The sequence below is a fragment of the Schistocerca gregaria genome, chromosome 1 (genome assembly GCF_023897955.1).
Source record: "Schistocerca gregaria isolate iqSchGreg1 chromosome 1, iqSchGreg1.2, whole genome shotgun sequence".
NCBI lineage: Eukaryota > Metazoa > Arthropoda > Insecta > Orthoptera > Acrididae > Schistocerca > Schistocerca gregaria.
This window is the reverse complement of record NC_064920.1, coordinates 350,288,324-350,308,217: the sequence shown is the minus strand read 5'-3', so window position 1 is coordinate 350,308,217 and position 19,894 is coordinate 350,288,324. Positions and strand designations below refer to the sequence as shown.

General features: G+C 37.2%; 1 protein-coding gene and 1 non-coding gene across 3 annotated transcripts in view; both read right to left on the bottom strand.

The window, feature by feature from the left end:
• Positions 1–9,400: 9,400 nt before the first annotated feature.
• On the bottom strand, positions 9,401–9,473 carry Trnal-caa (transfer RNA leucine (anticodon CAA)). The gene has a single exon. It is a non-coding gene; the product is annotated as a tRNA-Leu (tRNA).
• Positions 9,474–17,032: 7,559 nt separating this feature from the next.
• The window catches only part of LOC126345210 (FGGY carbohydrate kinase domain-containing protein), a 134,022-nt gene continuing 131,160 nt past the window's right edge, over positions 17,033–19,894 (bottom strand). For both annotated transcript variants that reach the window (XM_050002083.1, XM_050002084.1), the window contains exon 10: positions 17,033–17,406. In XM_050002083.1, the coding sequence (XP_049858040.1) occupies positions 17,316–17,406 (91 nt within the window). In that variant the 3' untranslated portion in view covers positions 17,033–17,315. The remainder of the gene's footprint in view (positions 17,407–19,894) is intronic.

Here is a 19,894-nt window from a genome sequence, read left to right as displayed (position 1 = left end):
ACTGTTCAAAGTTTGTGAGTCCTAGTTTCTTGTGCCCAAATACAATAGTCCTCACCTGACAGGGCACCATATGTGATGTTTGCCTGCTTTATTTCTTCGTTGATAGTCCTCGGTGTTGATGTACTACATTTTTATGCTGGTTGAGAAATGGAGGGTGGAAGTTCAACACTGACTACTGTAAATAATGTAGCCAACACTTGCACAGTTGCGTTTCACAGTTCTTTACTTTCAGTCTGCAACCCCCAAAATTATCTAGTTATATGGCCGGCTCACTATTGGTTGACTTTTTATAAGCCTCATTATTAGTTTGCAGGCAAACATCAGCATACTGCTACAATAGTTTGCTGTTGAACATGTATGAGCAGTAAATACCTAACCACACACTTCAGTATTTCTCAGATAAATTGAACAGACACTGTCATTGTTTTAACACATGTCCTGTTACACTAATTCCACTGTTCATTTGATGCATTATTGTTGCACTAACTGATACAGACTTCCCATCTGAAAATCGGCTGTGGACTGACTGTTTCGTGACCAAAAATTGGTCCTTTGTATATTGTCACAATAATAGGCACTGAAACTATACATTGTTCAATGTTTAAGTTACAGAAATTGCAATTAAAACTTAACTCATGCAATTAACTTACTAAAAGTTCCTCCTTTTTAACAGTTCCTTCTGTCACAAGCGTTAGGTCAAATTATTTGTTTAAATAATGAAATTAACAGATATAGTTATGCAAAAAAATGTTTTTGACAAAGCTGATAATTATTCTGGAATTAATTAAGGGCTGGCTTTTCTAATATGTTTTCAAATAGAGCCAAATAAATACTTAAAGAATCCTAATAGTTCTTCTTCCAAATGTTTATAATTAGTACAGAATTTATATCTGTTTATAAGTCAACAATAGAATATAAGTCATGAAACAATTACTTATTTCACCCTATAACAAAATATATTAATTAGGAATGCTCAAAATAAATTACAAAATTGATTACATACACCAAATAAGCACAAAATTAGATCTGGTGCTATATTTCTTAAGACTGAGGGCCAACCTCACTCTTTTATGAAAACACAGATTATACTCATGTATGTTAATGGTAATTAGACAAAAATGAAAATAAAATGAATTTAGGGAGGCAGGTGGCAAAACAGTACAGGAAGTAAAGAGATCCCAGCTTGCTTTGTCACAAGTACAACAGAGATTTTGCTTAGTATGGATTTTACAAGCCCTTGATAGGATTCCAGAAGTATGTGGCACCACACATCTATGTACAGGTCAAGCAATTCCCACAAATTAGGAGATGGTGGTTTACAAGCACACAGCTGGCACCTGGTATGCGTTCCAGTGGGTGCAGAACAGGCACATTTGCTGGCCAGTACATCCATGTGAGTTCACTATAATTCCCCTGTAACCACTGTTGCATGATTCTGACCTTGCAACCTGGACAGTTGCCCTGCTAGAAGACATCACCACCACTGTAGGGGGAGATTTCAAGCATGAAGCAAGGCAGGTGGTCTGCAATAATTTTTACGTAGTGCACTGCTGTCATGATGCCTTCAACTACCACCATAGATCCCATGGAATCCCAACTCAGTCTAGCCCATAGCATTATTCGACCCTCACCAGCCTGCACCTGTGATGTGGTTCATGTTCCGTGCAGCCATTCGCTTGGATGACGGTGTGTAAGGACCAAACCATCAACCTGGTGTAACAAGAAATGCGATTCATTTGACAGGTGACATATTTCTATTGATCCCAGTGAAAACTCAATGATGCTGTGCACACTGTCATCATAACCAACAATCATTGGGTTAGTACAAGAACACATAGGGGCCATGTAATGTGGAGCTCCATTTTCAACAACAGCGTCTGATTAGTGTGCTCTGAAACACTTGTGCCTGCACCGGCCTTGTTCTCTGTCATCAGATTTGTCACAAATCGCTGCCTATCCTGGATTACACACTATGGGATCATCTGACCTCTACATTTTCTGATGACATGTGGTTGTCATCCAATACCATACGGCCTACTTGTTATTTCACCATCCTTCAACCACTTTCCATAGGTGCTTTCAGCAGTAGTATGCCAACAGGAGACCGGCTTTGCTCTCCCAGACATTCTCGTTTCAAGCAGCAGTGCCACAACAAAGTGCCCTTTATCAAAACTGCTTGTATCGGTGGCTTTCCACATTTGTGGTTTGTATCTTCATTATAATGACTTCCCATTCATCTGTTTTCCACTTACATTCTTTCTGTACTGTGTTGCATGCCTGCAACACCAGCAGGAGACATTCAATCTCGTGGTGGGCAGAGGTCATAATGTTTTGGCTTGTCAGTTTATGTTAGAATCAAAACTGCATTACTTTGTAATAACATGTACCTACAGTGGTATAACAATTTCCCAAAGTTTCTTGTTTTGAATGACATGGGACTCCCTGTATGAAAATAAAATCAGTCATAATATGAAAAGTTCAGACAATAATTTTTAAACTGCCAGTATTAATGTATTTAAATTATTTTGCTACTACTTTAATATTACTTTTATTCAAATTGTATTGGCATATGGTGCATTTGGTTGTTATGTTGAGCAAAGTGGCTGACTTATTCAGGTGCTCCTAGAGTTGTAAAACTATTGTAGTAGTAAAGTGTAGACTATGGTAGTTTTCCTAGTAGCTTTGGTCAATTAAGGTCTGATGTGCTGGCTACTGGGGGAGTCAGCATAGACACAAACAAGGAAGGAGAGAAGTTGCGATGATCAGTGGCAGAAATCCAAAATCATCTGTACAAAACATTTTCAAATTAATAGAAAACTACTTCCATTAAGGGAAGAAACAATACTGAACTTCCTGTGATTTCTGTGTCACCTACACGAAATTACATTTGCTATCTATTACTACTTGCAGAACAAATGCTAAGTAACATCTTCCTATCACTCAGAGCTGATACTCTTGAAGATTGCGACTGAACTGGGCAACCAGCGATGAGTGCTGAACTCCATTTTCCTGGAGGTGTGGTGTTGCCTGCTCTTTCAATTGGTGCATTGGTCAGTGCCTTCTTGATGTCGTTTTGTGGCACTGTGCTGGTCAATGTGCAGACTATATTTTAGGACTGCACAAGGTCATACACACATTACCTGTACATTGGATGTGTTGCATACCTATTGGACATTACCTCACAATGATCACTTTCTTTACATATGCAATTAGTGTCTTACTACATTCCCCTAAAAATTGGAATTGGTGAACTGTCTGGAAACTGAGTGAGGACGTATAAAGGTTCAGGTCCCTATAGAACATTTTTGTTCTACATAGTTACTTTCCTGTTTGTTACTTAAGAATAAAATGTATTTATAGCAAAGCTGAAATTGTCAATGTTTATTTCAGGTTTTATTCAAAAATTGTTGATTTCTAATGTGAAACAGAGGGATATTGCAGTAAAATACACATTTATCATATAGTGCTAGGAAATGCAATCTCCTCAACAAAAAGATAAAATAAAAAATGCAAAATAAAAATTTATCAAACAGCTCTTAAATACTTCATTGAAGTTACATAAAACATGCTCCTATTGTACATGAACAACATTGCATTTACCAATAATAAAAGGAAACTCTTGTCTTCCATTACGACAAAGAAAGTTCTGTTAAGAACAAAAGAACACAAACGATTATATATATATATTTTTTTGTTTGTGCATGTAAACTGTACTTTCATTAAAAGTAATTGCTTTGGTTACAAAAAAGTGAAGAAGTTACATGATCAACTAATTTGTTTTAAATACAAAAGGCAGTCTATATTCTGTATGGATATAAAATACACAATGGACTAACACTGAAAGATATGAAATTTTAATTATGTGCAAAAAAAAGAACTAAACAAACAAAAGACCAGAGAAGCTGTCGGCTCCCAATTTCCCTCTTACACATTCATTTATGTTTCTATCCCTATCACTACTACCAGTAATCCTACCACTTGTGGGTCATATGTGTAGTGTACCAAAACTATTGAGCCATATTTCTGGCAGAATGCAACTCTAGAGGTTACTGAAAAATTTAGATCATTTTGCAGCAAAACAAAACTTGCACGACTTTTGAAATATGTTCCATTAATTAGCAAATTAGATATTTGTGAACACCACTTGATTATTTTACAACAGGAAAGATGTAGGATACTAGTCTAGGTAACAATGACTGACATAAATGACAAGATCAGGGAGCTAGGATTTTCACGAGTTGTGTTTTTATTCATTTTTCAATGAAATTCATTGGATATCCCTTGTGAAAGTTTTACACTAGTATAATATGAAAAATATTACATGTTGTCAATGCTCTTGAGATAAGTGTGTTGGAATCTGTGACAGTGGCCCAATTTTTACAGGAACGCACTGATTAATTGCAGAGGATTATGTGGCAAAAGTTTGATTTTATTTGGAGCTTAATTCATTTCTCTACAGACATTGCTCCCACTGTCTTATAAAACATGATTTGGCCTCACTTTGAGAAATTTCTGTTTTTGTTAAATACAAACATCCTCTCCATATTGTCACTGGTACCGAGTGCTGAGTGCATGCACTCTGATGTTACAAGGGAATGTCCAGAGATGTTCCTACCACCACAGTTTACTCTCTGACAAATATAACACCACCGAACTTTCCCAAACATTTCCCTACTGACAGTGGCACAGTGTAATAATAATTAATATAAAATTACAAAATGCATATTAATTACAGAAAGTATACTTTGTTTTACTCACAGTTGAAATTTCAAAGTTACAGAAAAAACTGATATATTTGTTGGTACAAAATTAGATAATATTTAAGATAAATATTGAAGGAAAAAATACATCTGTGTTATAGTATTACACATTCTGCTAGTAATACATGGCATTATTTTTCAACCATGACTTATTAAATTGATGGTTTGATAATATTCACACCTGTCAGCATCTGGCTTCATTGGAATTATTACATTCTTCATGAAGATGGAGGGTGCATATCAGGTGGAAAAGCTTTGTCGTACAATATTGCACTATTGTTCAGAAGTATGATGCAATGTTCCTTCGGAGATGCATGCATGTCTTTCCATTATACACCACATGGTTGTCCATATTCACAACAGTGAATTCATGAGATTTTTTATGCCTGGCTCTCTCAAGTATCTCAGTAATTATAAGGAAACGTCATCTGCTCTAGGGGGATTGTTTCAGCTTGGGTCATTCAGTGTCCTGTCATTTTTTTTTATTATTGCCTTTTCATTTTCATCTGCTTCCTCTTCTCTTTGTATAATACTGTCTTCATTTTCACTTCTCTTGTATATACCTTCTACACATTCCTTCTATTTTTCCCCTTTTTGCTTACCGTATTTACTCGAATCTAAGCCGCACCTAAAAAATGAGACTCGAAATCGAGGAAAAAAATTTTCCCGAATCTAAGCCGCACCTGAAATTTGAGACTTGAAATTCAACTGAAACTTGAGACTTGAAATTCAAGGGAGAGAAAAGTATCAATAGCAAACAGCAACAATGATTACCATCACCTTCACATTTTCTGAGACAAATAACCATTATAAATGTAAGTGGCCTGCATGTGATTCTCAATTCATAAAAGTTCCTATTAGCAACCATCTCTGCTCACAGGTAGGAAGAAATTCAGAATGTAGAGTTGGCCATATTGACAAACACCCGAAACAGTCTTGCCAGTTGGATTTTCATAGTACATTGAAATGCTGCTACATTCAAAGACGAACAATATGGAATTTCTGTTTACTTCATTGGATAATGTATGAAAATGCAGTGGTCGAAACTCGGGCCGGAGAAAAAAGCTTGTCTTCCACCTTTTTTTCAATTTATTTACTGACTCAGGGGTTTTGGCACTTTGTGCCTGCAAAGCATGCCTGTGTAGCACTACATTTATTCAACGGCAGAAGTTAGTTGTGGCGGCACCTACCAACATTTTTCACGAACTTCCACTTACTTTGCACTCCATTCTAAGCCACAGGCAGTTTTTTGGATTACAAAAACTGGAAAAAAAGTCCTTGCCAACTGAGCTCGATATTCATACAGCAGCTTCTCTTTTCTCCAAATGACTTAATTTTCTTACATGTGACATGTTTCTCCTATTCATGAATGCTTATACAGCTTTGGATTTACTTTCCAGCCAGTTCCACATTGGCATTATGCACACATTACCGATTTCATTTTTCATATATCTGGACTCCCTTTTGCCTGCTCCATTTGCTGAATTTTTATATTTTTCTTTCTTTCAATTAAATTTGATACATCATGTGCTATCCAAATACTTCTACTGGGTACTTTCCTTTTGTCCATTCAATCATCTGCTGCCTTTATTATTTCATATCTCAATGCTACCCATACCTCTTCTATAGTGTTCTTTTCCTCTGTTCACTCATTTATTGCCTGATGTTCCAATTGAAACTCTCAATAATCTCAGATTCTTTCAATTTCTGCAGTCCTTAAATTTCGACCTCTCAGCAGTTTCTTCAGTTTTAATCTGCAACTCTAACCAATAAATTAAAGTCAGAGTCCATATCTGCCCTGGAAATGTTTTTCAGTTTAAAATGTGGCATCAACATCTCCATCTTACAGTTATTTGATCTATCTAAAAGCTTTCATTAGATCCTGGCTCCTTCAAGTATACAACCTTCTTTCGTGATTTTTACAATGTACATTTAGCACAGAGCACAATTTAATCAATACTACCAAGTGGCTTTCACTTTTGTTTCTTTCCCCAAGCCCATGTTTTCCTGTTTTTTCCTCCTCACCCTTTTCATACTGCTGAATTCCCATCACCAACACTGATTACAGAACATTATATATCCTTTAACTATGTGAAAATTTCTTTTACATAATCATCATCATCATCTGCAGAACTAATAGGCATTTAAATTTGTTCTATGGTGGTGAATGTTGGGTTTGTACATTTGACAGCACAAAAATTGACTGGTGGAAATTGCAGCCAAGTCCACTACAGCATTGGTGTCAATGAAATGCAACATGTCATGTTTGTCTGTTTGCCTTGGGAACATGTAGATAAGGAAATGTTGCTTTAAAAATTACATGAAACTGATCTTGTCAGTGTTTAAGATACATTCCAAGAAGACACTAAATCTTTTCTGCAATTCGAATACACTGGTGGCACAAAATCTGTTCTCCAAATACAAACTGTTGGTATATTGTCTATAGATAAAGTTCATGTTAACTGAATAGATGTAAGTTCATAAATGGTACTTTAGCTGAATACATAACATATATGCTTTATATGTAAAGTGTGTCATGTTCAAATCCATGTGAATTCCTTCCCCTCCACTGCCATGAGAGACATTCTTATGGTTCAATTTTTTGTTGTCTGTGAAGCCCTACAGTGTATTATATGACACACATTTTCATGCTGTGCATCTAATTTCTCACAGAAGATGCAACAGAATTTGGGCTGTAAATCAATGGAAGTCACTTCTGCCGGAGAATGATTTCGCTGGAGTCAAGAGCTTAAATAGGTCAAATACCTGCACCACACAATTTTCAGTCTAGTCTCATGATTCATGCACCATACCTTATCTTCAATAGGCTGTTCATGATCACATCACTGCACTTGTAGAGTGCTGGGACATTCCTCTGTGCAATAATTAATCAATTGCTATTGAGATACTGGAAATACAGTAGTTATGTAGAAATGTAACTTTGGCATGTAACAGCACCTGTCCAGGATAATCAACTTGTAAATATGCTATGGCAAAATCCTTTGAAACAAACTAGTGCATTTCCTGTGCCAGTGGATACAGTTCAACACTGGTTTTGGCAAACTGGACTACGTAGCAAACATGCAGCCATCAAGCTATCAATTAGTGTTTGCCAAGGGTTATGTCAATTGTGACAGGCAGAACATATCTTCCAATGCATCAGTATTGTCCTCTGAAAAATGTACAGCCAGAGATGAAATGGACAATGCAAGAAAACTGGGCTGACCTGATGCCAAGAACTCGAGTTCATCTTTGGAATATCACTCTAGCTGCCTGGAAGGAGATAGCAGAAAATGAAAGATTCATCACCCAACTCACATACTCTCACCCTTGCAGATTTCAGGCAGTCACTGAAGTTGAATGCCTTTGGATAGGATATTAAGTGGTAAAGAAGCGACATATCTTAATAAGAACCTTGAATTGTTCATTCTATTAATTTCCTATTTTCTACAGATTAATTAAATTAATAGAGTGACACAAAAAATTGCAGTGTGTCAGATATGAGCCAAACCTTGTTGCCTACAAATCGCCATCTACACCACTGAGCTACAAATGTATTAAGCTGTTGGTACCGGCACTGATATACTTCTTTCTGCTCTTGCTTCCTTTACTAGGTCTGCAATGCTAGAAATGATGCAACACAGTTTTCTTTGGCATTTTTAGAGAGTGTGGCCCTATGCTAAGTGTCAAAAAGGTGTTCATCCTTCTACTACCCTCAGAATTCCAAGTGTTCTTTAATTTTATGAGCAGACCTTTAAACCCCTTAATGTGACTGGCTCCTGCATAATATGGCAGGTAATTCAAATTTCAGCCATAACTATTTTCTTGTGCTATCACGTGTACCTATCTTGGCTATGATAATGCAGCCTCTATGCTGTTCATAGCAGCTTACCTGCATTACTATGGTCTTATTAGTAGACCACTTCTGCGGTACCACTACTTGATTTTGTGTTAATAACAATGTACTCATCTAATCAGAAATCCTGCACTTTCCTTATTTTTAATGTAACGTCCCTAGTCTCAAACAACAAGTAAAAAGTTAATGCAAAATTCTAATTATATATTGCATTTTTCTCATCAACTAAATAAGGAGTTTTGCAAATCATAGTTTCAGAAAAGGTCACTTACTTTTATAATGGTTATTTGTTTCAGAAAATGTAAAGGTGACGGTAATCGTTGTTGCTGTTTGCTATTGGTACTTTTGTGAAGTTATAATGAAAATATGTTTTATAGTAATGAGGAAAGTGTTAGACACAGTTTGTTTCATTATATCCTTTTCTTTTCCTCTCAATTCTCCCGCGTCTGGCCAACCTGATTTAGGTTTTCCGTGATTTCCCTAAATCGCTCCAGGCAAATGCCAGGATGGTTCCTTTGAAAGTGCACGGCCGACTTCCTTACCCATCCTTTCCTAATCCAACGAGACCGATGATCTCGCTGTCTGGTCTCCTTCCCCAAACAACCCAACCAACCTCTCAATTCATCATTTTGTAAAATATTAATTGAAAACTGTTGCTTCCAAAACATGCAAATGTCTACTAAATTACTTAATTATTTTGATTACTAACATTTACACAGAATGAGATTTTCATTTGCAGCAGAGTGTGCACTGTTATGAAACTTCCTGGCAGATTAAAACTATGTGCTCGACCGAGACTCGAACTCGGGACCTTTGCCTTTTGCGGGCAAGTGCTCTACCAACTGAGCTACCCGAGCACGACTCACGCCCCGTCCTCACAGCTTTACTTCCACCAGTACCTCATTTCCTACCTTTCAAACCTGGCAGAGCACTTGCCTGTGGAAGGCAAATTTCCCAAGTTCGAGTCTCGGTCTGCACACAGTTTTAATATGCCAGGAAGTTTCAACATTTACACATCTTCCAACTTTAAAGTCACAACTTTGTTTCAATGTACTTTGTACATTATGGCTTATATTACTGAATAACTTGATTTTTCAATGCCTATTTTCTGGAACTTTCTAAATGATAACTTCATAGAAAAAATAACTGTGATGCTTGATTGAGTTATTATTCTTTTAAATTGGCCATTTTTACTTTAAGCAAATAAAAACTTGTAAACACAAACAATGGAAACTCCAGGTAGGAATATGAGCAATGTAGGAAACGACAGACTGCCACTTACTGTAAATATAACACTCTAAGCTGCAGCCAGGCACAATTAAAAGACACTTATACACACACTTTTGGTCACAGCCTTCATCAGAAAAAATAAACACACATCATTCATTCATGCAAACAAGCACACCTCACACACGTGACTGCCAACTTCATCAGCTGGGGCTAGAATGCAACTATCACATGGGATAGAAGCAGCAGTCTGGTGGGCCTCGGCCAGGGCCAGGGGCCCTCAGGCCAGGGGGCTGGGGGTCTGAGGGAGCCAGGGAATCAAGGCCAGGGATGGGGAGGGTTGGCAGTGTACAGGTGGGAGAAGACGTGTCTGGCAGAGTGTGCAGGGATTATAATGCCAACAGGTGCACTGTCAGGAGGTTGTTGGGCAGGGAGGTGAGGAAAACAGAGAGAAAATGTAATCTACTTTGCTATTGGCTGCAGTATGGTGATGGCTGTTTATCCTGGTGTACAGCTGGCTGGTAATCATATGAATATAAAAAGCTGTACAAAGGTTTTAATTGTAATTTCTGTATTTTAAACATCATACAATGTACAGTTTCAGTGCCTATTATTGTGAGAATATATAGAGGCCCAATTTTTGGTCCCGAGACAGTCATTCCGCAACCAATTTTCAGATGGGAAGTCTGAATCAGTTGAGGCATGGGTTAAAACAATGACAGTGTCTGTTCAGTTTATTTGAGAAAAAGTGTCACACATACCTTATTATTCTGCAAGAACTGTGAACTGTGTAGTTAGGTTTTTACTGCTCACAGATGTTCAACAGCAAACTATTGTAGCAGTATACTGACGTTTGCCTGCAAACCTATTAACGACACTTAACATATGCCAATAGTGAACTGCCCATATAATTGTGTAATATTTGGGGGATGTGAACAGTGAAAGTAAAGAATTGTAAAACACAACTGTGCAACTGTCGGCTACCCCATTACCTCATTTATAGTAATCAATGTTGAACTTCCTGAACTTCCACCCCCCCCCCCCCCCCCCCCCCCCATTTTGCAGCCAGTATAACAAAGCAGAACATCTACACCAAGGACTATCAAGACTATCAACGAAGAAATAAAGGCAAGCGAACATCATGTGTCAGAGCTATGCATCAACAACTTCTGCTGACCAGTGAGCTCAAGGCACAGCTGAAATGCCCGTACCGAAGTGACAGTAAACCAAGAATCACACAAGATTCAGAACAGCCACAAATCTAATAGTTCAGAGCAGCAGTCAGAGCTGATCATCAAGAACTCCATATAATGAACTAAAGTATTTTATAGATGAGGAACTAGTCAATACTAGAAAGACATCTGAAATAAAAGCTGTAGAGCTGCAGAAAATTTCACAATGAGGAGTAGAACATAGTTTTATTGTCAGTAGAGTAGTGAAACTTGAGGAGGACAATGAAAGATTAATGTATGAAATGAGGAGATGGAAAATAGATCCCATGCCAACATGTCTCAATTGTAGGAGTGCCAAAAGTAAACAAGTTATACAAGCTGTACCTTTTATTCATCAAATCCAAAGTCATGGAGGCGACAAAGCAGAGATTCACAGAATCATCATTTTGGTTCACCAAAGAAATTGATGGTATTAAGTTTACAGTTGCATGATTTAATAGTGGAACTGGGCTCACAAGTTATCAGCAGACCTCTAAACCTCACCACATACCACAAAAGACCTGCTGCTTTCACAAGTATGTATTTAACCCTAGCCAATCTGAAAGTTTGTAGCAAGATAGTGTCATGGGCAATGGGAGGTGCTTCAGTCAGTGACTAAAACCTTACATACTTGATTCTGACTGAGACAGTCGTAAACATAGTGATATTAATAAGAAGAGTACCCAACTTAATATGAAATCTTACAAAGCCTGTATGTAGACCTCCATCATACTATTGCAGGGAACCTGACATTGATGAGATGGCACAAAAAATCGCAATAGCAATTCACGGAGTGCAAATAATGGCAAATCTCCTCAAGTGGCTCAGTCCTAGGGGTCCAAAGGCATTATGGACTAATGCTCTGCAAAAACCGAGGAGCAAATCAAAATTCTACCAAAAAGGAACAGCGCCAAACAACTTGAGTCAAGTATGAATTTACAGTGATACCAAAATTAAAAATATGAAGAACTACTGAAGCACACACAGAAACAACACTGTAACATTTTGCAAAAGAACAGCTTAACTACAATGTCCAGGAGACACAAAATAAATTGGTGGCAGAAAGATGAGATCCCATGCAGGTTTGCAGACTGTGGAAGAAAGGAGATGGTACCATAATGAGTAGAAGTTTTATTGGAAATTATCCTTGTCAACGACAATGAAACAGCTAAATGCCTCTCTAGTAATTTCTTTTGCTGAATCAGAGGAAGATTCCATGGTCAAAGAGAATAAAAGCCAAGGTTCCACGGGCACCGTGAGATAGTCTTTCCATGCCTTACACAATTAAATAATAATGTCTATTTCAGTGACACTTCCAGGTTTTTGAAAGAAAGCCCAGGTCATAAAACTGAAGAAGTGAGAGCATGCACATCTCACAGTAGTGAAGTCATATGGTGAGCAGGCTTTTCAAAATAATGAGAAATCTTCATGGAAAACTTGAGTGTATGCAATATGACAGTATCTCAAGAGTGAAGCTCAGCATGAGAATTTTGATTGATATTGGGAACATATTGATAGGTTATAATGGCCTCTCGGCTAAGGTGCACCAAATGTCCAAGAGCCCTCTATAATTGGTTTAGGAATTACTGCTGTGGCAGAAGAGCCATCTAACTTTGCTCCACAAAACAGTTTATGAAAGAACTAATTATTTGATGCCCATGTGGCTTCGCTTGCAGTACCATGTTTTGAAAACTGCCTTTGACGTGCTGTTGAAATAGATAGGAACCATGCGAAAGGCAAGAGGTTCCATTGCATATGCAGATGATGCACTACAAGTGATACACACACCTTCTACACTCTTCAAAATCACTGTACAGAAAATCAACTCCAGGTGGCCACATGTAGGGCAATTTATCTAGTGCTTAAATGGATGCTTCTAAGAAGCAGAAATTGTACAATAAATGTAAATGAACAGCTAAAAATAAGAGGCAGTTAGATATTTTGGGTTGCTATTAGAAGAGAGAGAGTAACTTTCTCCTACCACATCCAAATTATCTGCTAAAACAGATTTTACATAATTAAAGTAACAAAGGTAAGAGAGTAGTGGTTTGTTAAAAAGTAGCAGGACATATCACAAGTCCATTCTGGCAGCTACAGTAGGCTCATGGGCTGCAAATGGTGAAATCTGCACAAGCTCCATTATGTATGCAAGAAAAGTGTGACTCTTCGTTTTACAGAGGTATACAAGACTACACTAGCTGCGGTCCACTTAGTTCCAAAAAAGAGACACATCCAAACAGTGAAGGAAATCATATGACAGCTAAACAAGAAATTAAAGCACAGTTCCTGCTAGAACAGACAGCTTTATCATAGACCTTCTGCCCCAAAAATGTAGTTAAAATATACTACCAACTATTTGGCTGGGTACATACCATATTCAAGCTATATGAAGAGAATGCAGTGAAGACCTAGCAATGTATTTGAGTGTCCTTGTGAATGAACTAAGGATCTTGTTATTCATGTGGTATGGGTGTGTAATAATCAGTGGCAACAGATGATGATAGGAATTTCTTCTATTATCAGAGTGTCTCAATAATATTGAGAGAAGAAAGGCTGTGGCCCAAATTTTGGATAATAAATAAGGTTTCCTTGAAGGAATTAGAAATATACATCAAAAGAGTTGGAACCACCACAGCACAAAACCCAGGCAGCTGTGTTACAGAATTGGTCACTGCAACATGAACAAGAGCATGAGTAGATGAAATGGCTATGGAACTAATGTAATAATAGAACAACAGCAACAAGAACAAGAAAAGTGTGGTCATGGGATGTGGCCTGTAGTGTTTCATGCATAACCTTAAGAAGCATCAGGCAAGGCAGAGTACAAGAACAGAGAAAAGAAAAGAAAAATGGAAAATAAATGAGTGGAAATGGCCTTCCTTTTCCTTCTGTATTAAAACATGGGGAGAGATGGTCATTTAAGCTTATTAATTTATATTCATTGTATATAAGTATCAGAAATACTTAAACTTGAAGCCACTATGTAAACTCTATGGACTCAGGTTGCTTCCTGAGAATCAGAAGGTAAGATTTCTGGATAATATACTGTTAGTCACATATTGTTGTAAATTTAATTATGTAATTAAAACACTATGGTGTGCAAGAGGATCTAGATTGCAGACCATTCTAAGCTATGCACCATAACACTATGGTATGTAAAGCATGTTGTGGTAATAAATAAATTAAAGAGAAAAATGTAAAGCTTCCTCTCAAAGGAGTAGTAGGCAAGAATAAAATTGAATATGGAAGGAGGTAGTGAGTTTAGAGTCAACGGAATGTTGAGAGAGGTAGTGGTCTATGGTGGAATTGCTCTGTCTTTGGGAATGTTAGTATACCACGAGATGGTATCAACAGTGACGTGTAGGGAGCCAAGTGGTAATGGGTTATGGGTGGAGGAGAGGCAGTGAAGGAAGTGGTTGGACTTAAGACAATGGATAAGAGCTGTTCATCAGTTATGGCAGAAATTCTTTCCTTGAGAGCACAGTAATCTCCTTAATTAGGTGTCTGGTGCAGATTTTAGAGTGAAGGTGACTATGTGATGAGTAACTGCCACGTGGAACTAGATGAAGTCAGGAGAACTATAAATGGAGGTTGTGATGGGCTTCTGAGATGGGATCACTATAGAAGGACTTATGTATGTACAAGAGTGATAGTTGACAGAGAACTTTTGTCAGGTAATCACTGTCATTCTTCACCACGGTGGTGGAGTCTTCTTCAACAGGGAGAATAATCAAGACAGTGTCTATTTGAAGACAGTGGATGACTGTTCTTTTTTCTACCAAGATGTGCTGCTGGAAGGGCCTTAGGAATATAAAGGTGATGCAATGCTGGAGGCAAGGAATTCCTGGAACATAACCCTGGAATGTTTGGGTGGTTGGGCAGAGGTATGAACTGGAAGAGGCATGGTTCAATGTTCATTTTTGTTTGGTAGTAGGAAAGTGCTTCCATTTTAGGGAGCAAGCAAGGAAAATAGTTTTTTAACAAGCTTGTAATGGTTGAATTTGGATGTGATGCTGTAGGTCTTCGGGTTCTGTGGGAGTTTGGGAAATGTGACAGATGGAAAAGATTAGCAAGGCAAGGTCTGCGTGGAATTAGAAGCTAGTGTGGGAAGGGAGTGGGGTTGGCATAAATCTTTTAGGTTAATGGTACCCCAGTACCTCATCCTATACAAGCAGCACATGGACTGACATTTGAATGACCTCTCAAATCAAAAACAACAAAGAAAGAGGTACACTACGCACTTTCATCATTTCTGCAACTAAACATAATATATGGCAACGTGCTACATTCTCACAGAACATTGACACTCTGCACTGAAAATTAAGAGGATTACTTGAGTTCAAATTATACCCATAGCAATGCTGCTCTATTGAGTAACACTTTTCTTACCTGTTTTCCTAGAGTAACTGAGATAACTGTTGAAATTTTATAAAAATCAACATTTGAGAAAGAAATATGCTACAGTTAGTTAAGATTTTTCATGCAGCATTTTGAGTCTATTGCATGCTAAACAATACTACATACATGCTAAAGTGGTGGAACATGGCAGACAGAGAGATAAGAAAAATCTGCCACTAAACACAATTCAGAAATCTTTCTGTTGGTTACAGTATCATTAGATGCAACATAAAAAAAAAAAAAAAAAAAACAAAAAAACAAAGTGCTCTGTAATCAACCCTCAGTCCTTGAGGATCACGTGGCACCAACTGGTCACTGTGTCAAGTCATCTGTTTTTCCATCCACTCCCAGCTTTCCAAATCTTTGAGCAACTCCTCAGTTGGTCTCACAAGCCAGAGTGCAGCTGGTTCCACTTGTTCCACCAAGGAAAATTCCCTGGTAGGACCAGGAATTGAAGCTGGGTCCTCTACATGGCCACAGCCACACACATACAGAGATGCAGTACAAGTCCACATGAAGTAAGAATGGGAAGGAAATTTGTTTTACCTTTTTAAAAGGAAGTATCTCAGAACACAGAAAATCAGAATCAAGAAGGCCAGACATGGGTCTAAACCCCACTTCTCCTGGCTGTGAGCCCAACCAGATAAACACTGTGCTACATAGCTTGTAAAATCCATTTCAATAACAAGAAAATTTTTGATAAAGTCAACAATGACACACACTTGATTATTTTGAAAAATACAAAAAAATATGCAATGAAATAACCATGAAAATGAAATGTGTGTGCACCTCCACTAAGCCTGCTGTGCAACATGAAGCAGATATATACGCAACAGAGGTTATAGTGTATCTACATTTCAATGAGATCTCTGTCTACATATCTTAAAAACTAAACCATAAAATGCAATAAATTTTTAATCTTTATCAATTCTGACCACTGGTGTCCAGGGAATATTATGCAATATAAAGCAATAATTGGCATTAAGACATAGTAAATTTATGTTTAAATATAGCTCATTCAATAACAATGAAAATTAGAGTATTTTTCTTATACCTGGAGCTATCTTTGCAACAGTACCATAAAAAATAAATAAAATGTGATGTGTTCATTAGTTACTAACGAAAATTAGGAACTGAGCTCTTCATGGCAACCCAAATATAGCAGTACATTAGATGATGATGATGATGATGACAATGATGTCGATGATGATGATGATGATGATGATGATGTAAAACTGATGACATAAACAAAATCAGATATTCTGGAGGCTATCACTTCATGAAGATGAATGCTAGCAGCACTTACTTATGCACTCTTAAAGTTCAGAAAATGTACACTGAGGCACTATGGATTCTTCTGTAGGTGACTGGTTTGCCCTGCCTTAATTTTTGTGTACTGTGCATTTTATGTATGATACGTTTAAAAGATCATACCGAACAATAGTGTAATTATTTTCTGTATTATAAATATAAAAATTGGACACAGGAATAACATAGAAATAATCATATGGACCAAGTGGCACAACAAAGGGAACACACACAGCAAAATGAACAAATAAAAAAGGGTAAAGCAAATAAGATACAATTATAGAAAAATATGTATTTTATTTAATGTACTTATGTTTTCCACATGTTTTAAGAAATTTAATGTTCTTACTCAGTCCCTATAACATTTAATCACATTATTTCATCTCTTAAACAATCTTTTACATTTAAGGTCTTCTTTCCAAAATTTTAAGAGCAGGCTAGTTTTCCCTTTGTGTGGTCCAGGATCAGTCTGTCTTAGCTCTAAGACAGACTGTATGTAATTGTGGTTCCAGTACACATTTATAGATTACAGATGTAAAAAAAAAGTAACACAACCTAAATCATTGATCTTAGTGACATGACCTCTTTGTATGCCCTCTGGTCCTCCAACATTTTCAGAAACACTTTGTACTTTCTTTGGTGGTATCTGAAAGAAAGAAAAAGAATGTTGCATCAAATAAGACTGGTATATTCAAAATGGAATCAACACATCGATATTAATTTGCTGAAAGTTATTAGGATATTATGAAAGTGACAAACACTTTCACCTTAATGTAAAATCAAATTGTTTGTCGGTGTTAGCAATATTTAAGGACAGTACTGAAAGTTGTATGCTATGAAGTAAAAATTATAAGAACTTATCAACATCAGAATTTAGGCTCTACAATATGGAAACCTCACTTATAAAATTCAGTGCTATGGGAGTTCACATTTATTTGACTGAAAACATGCAAGGGATAATACTTTTGAAAGACAGATGATGAAATTTTGTTGCTTTTATAAATATATTTTATAATTTTGTGAAAGTTTATCCCCAGTGGCCGTTCCAAAAAAAATACCCCATTCAGAAAGAGGACTCAGGAACCAGGTACTTCGTTATTTATATCTTAAGTGTCTGTGTTTGTCCTGTATGATGTTAATTATACAGTTACACAATTCATGAAAATTGCAACACCAAGAAGGAATAACACAAATGTAAAGAAACATTACAGGATCTTTAGAGCAGTGCACCAGTAATAAGCAATTATGGCTGTACAGATATTGTGTGCACATATGGCAGCACTGGCCCCTGATGTAACTGAAGCATCAAATTAGTTTACTGAACTGCTGTTGAATGAAGTGAAAATATAAAAGTAAATATCAGTATACCTCTTCAGCATCAAAGGGCACAATGTGAGCATGTGAACAAGTATAAACAAGGAAGAATGACTAGGTCTCATGAAATTGTTGGTGATCTTACCCTGAGATTTCATCTTATGTTGTATGTTGGAGATTTGCGAGTTAGTTATTCAAAGAGGGTTGTGCATGATAATGAGCATATACTTGGCTGTAAAAAATTTGACCACAGTGTAGGATGATTGCCACCTTGTCTGAATTATGGCAACAGACCATAATTTCAGTCACTGTGTTGGCTTGGCTCTGGAACATTGAAATGTGGTTGACCATCCTATGTCAAGGTTCATGGTCCTCTGCTGACAACTGACGTGCCAGTGTGTAAGCAACTCTGTCAACTTTAATTCTCTGATACCACAAAGATAGTAATGGATACATGAACATTTATCTAAAATGCTGAGTCATAAAATGTAGTGATGTAGTGATTCAAGGTGAGTCCCATTTCAACCTATCCTGTAATGATGGCTGTATATGTGTGATGATCCCCACACTATAGGACAGCCTGCATTGCTAATTGGATTTATGTTTGTGGCACTATTTTATGTAACATGGGATCCCAATTCCTACATTATGATGAAAGTCAAACAATTACAGCTACACCAAAGAAGTTTTAGGACCCAAGATACTGTCCTCTTTCAGGAAAACTAGTTGCCATGTTTCAGCAGAACAACATCCACCAGCATGTGTTGAGAAATGTGCAATTATTTTTCAAGGAATGACAAGTACTACTGTCACCCTAACCTTCACATTTATCTGACATACCATTCATTGAAAATATCTGCTATCTGCAATTTGATTCATTGACAACTTGTTAACCAACCTCCAGCAACAATAGTTGATGTTCCAACTTTGAAAATAAGTGGAGGGAAATTCCCCAAGCATATATCCATAGGCCCTTTGATTCCATACCAGGATGGTTAAAGGCTCCAATCACAGTACATAGTGGCTTTAAATAGTGCAGAATTCACAGAATCAGAGTTCGTGTTTTCAATCACACATACCCACTATACCAAACATCTTTTTTTTTTCTTTTTTTTTTACCAATGTAGTTAACACACTACACTAAAGTGGACATGAGGTTACTTCTTCACAAGCAGCATATCAATGCATACCATATATTGCATAGCCATTATATGTAAAAATGGTATGACCAGAATGCTGGCAGTTAAGACATCTCAGAAATTAAGATATGGAGGACCACAGCTCCAGGCAGATGATATCTTCTGTAACATATGCAGGGAATACCACTGTTGAACATCCACACAAATGCTGTGGTCTTCTGAAGCTGACCACTTACTTCCTTCACAATGTCTTTAATGCTGAAGATACCAGCCAACTCCCATTATGGTGCAACTCGTCTCTATCAAGATGCAAGAAACCCTTTCATGCTACAACCAATACCTTCACAATAAATCTGTCATGGACACTATAACCTCAAAGACATTTAGCATTTAAAATCATAGCAGATTGAAGGAAGGTTGTGATTTCTGTAAGTAATGTCCCATTCCTTAGTCTTTGGACAAACTTTGTAACATGAGAACTACTTAATCTTACAATTTCCTTTCATGTGAACTGCTCTCTTATATATTTGTTTGATTGAGTGTTCAAGTATGTTTGCAAACTGAAGTGCAAGAAGGTAAGTGCTCACTCTGTCTACCCAGCTATACTGCAAGAAACACATAGAGGATGTTGTATAAGCTTATACCGGCCCTTTTGCAGCAAGCCTTATGAAAGAGTGATGA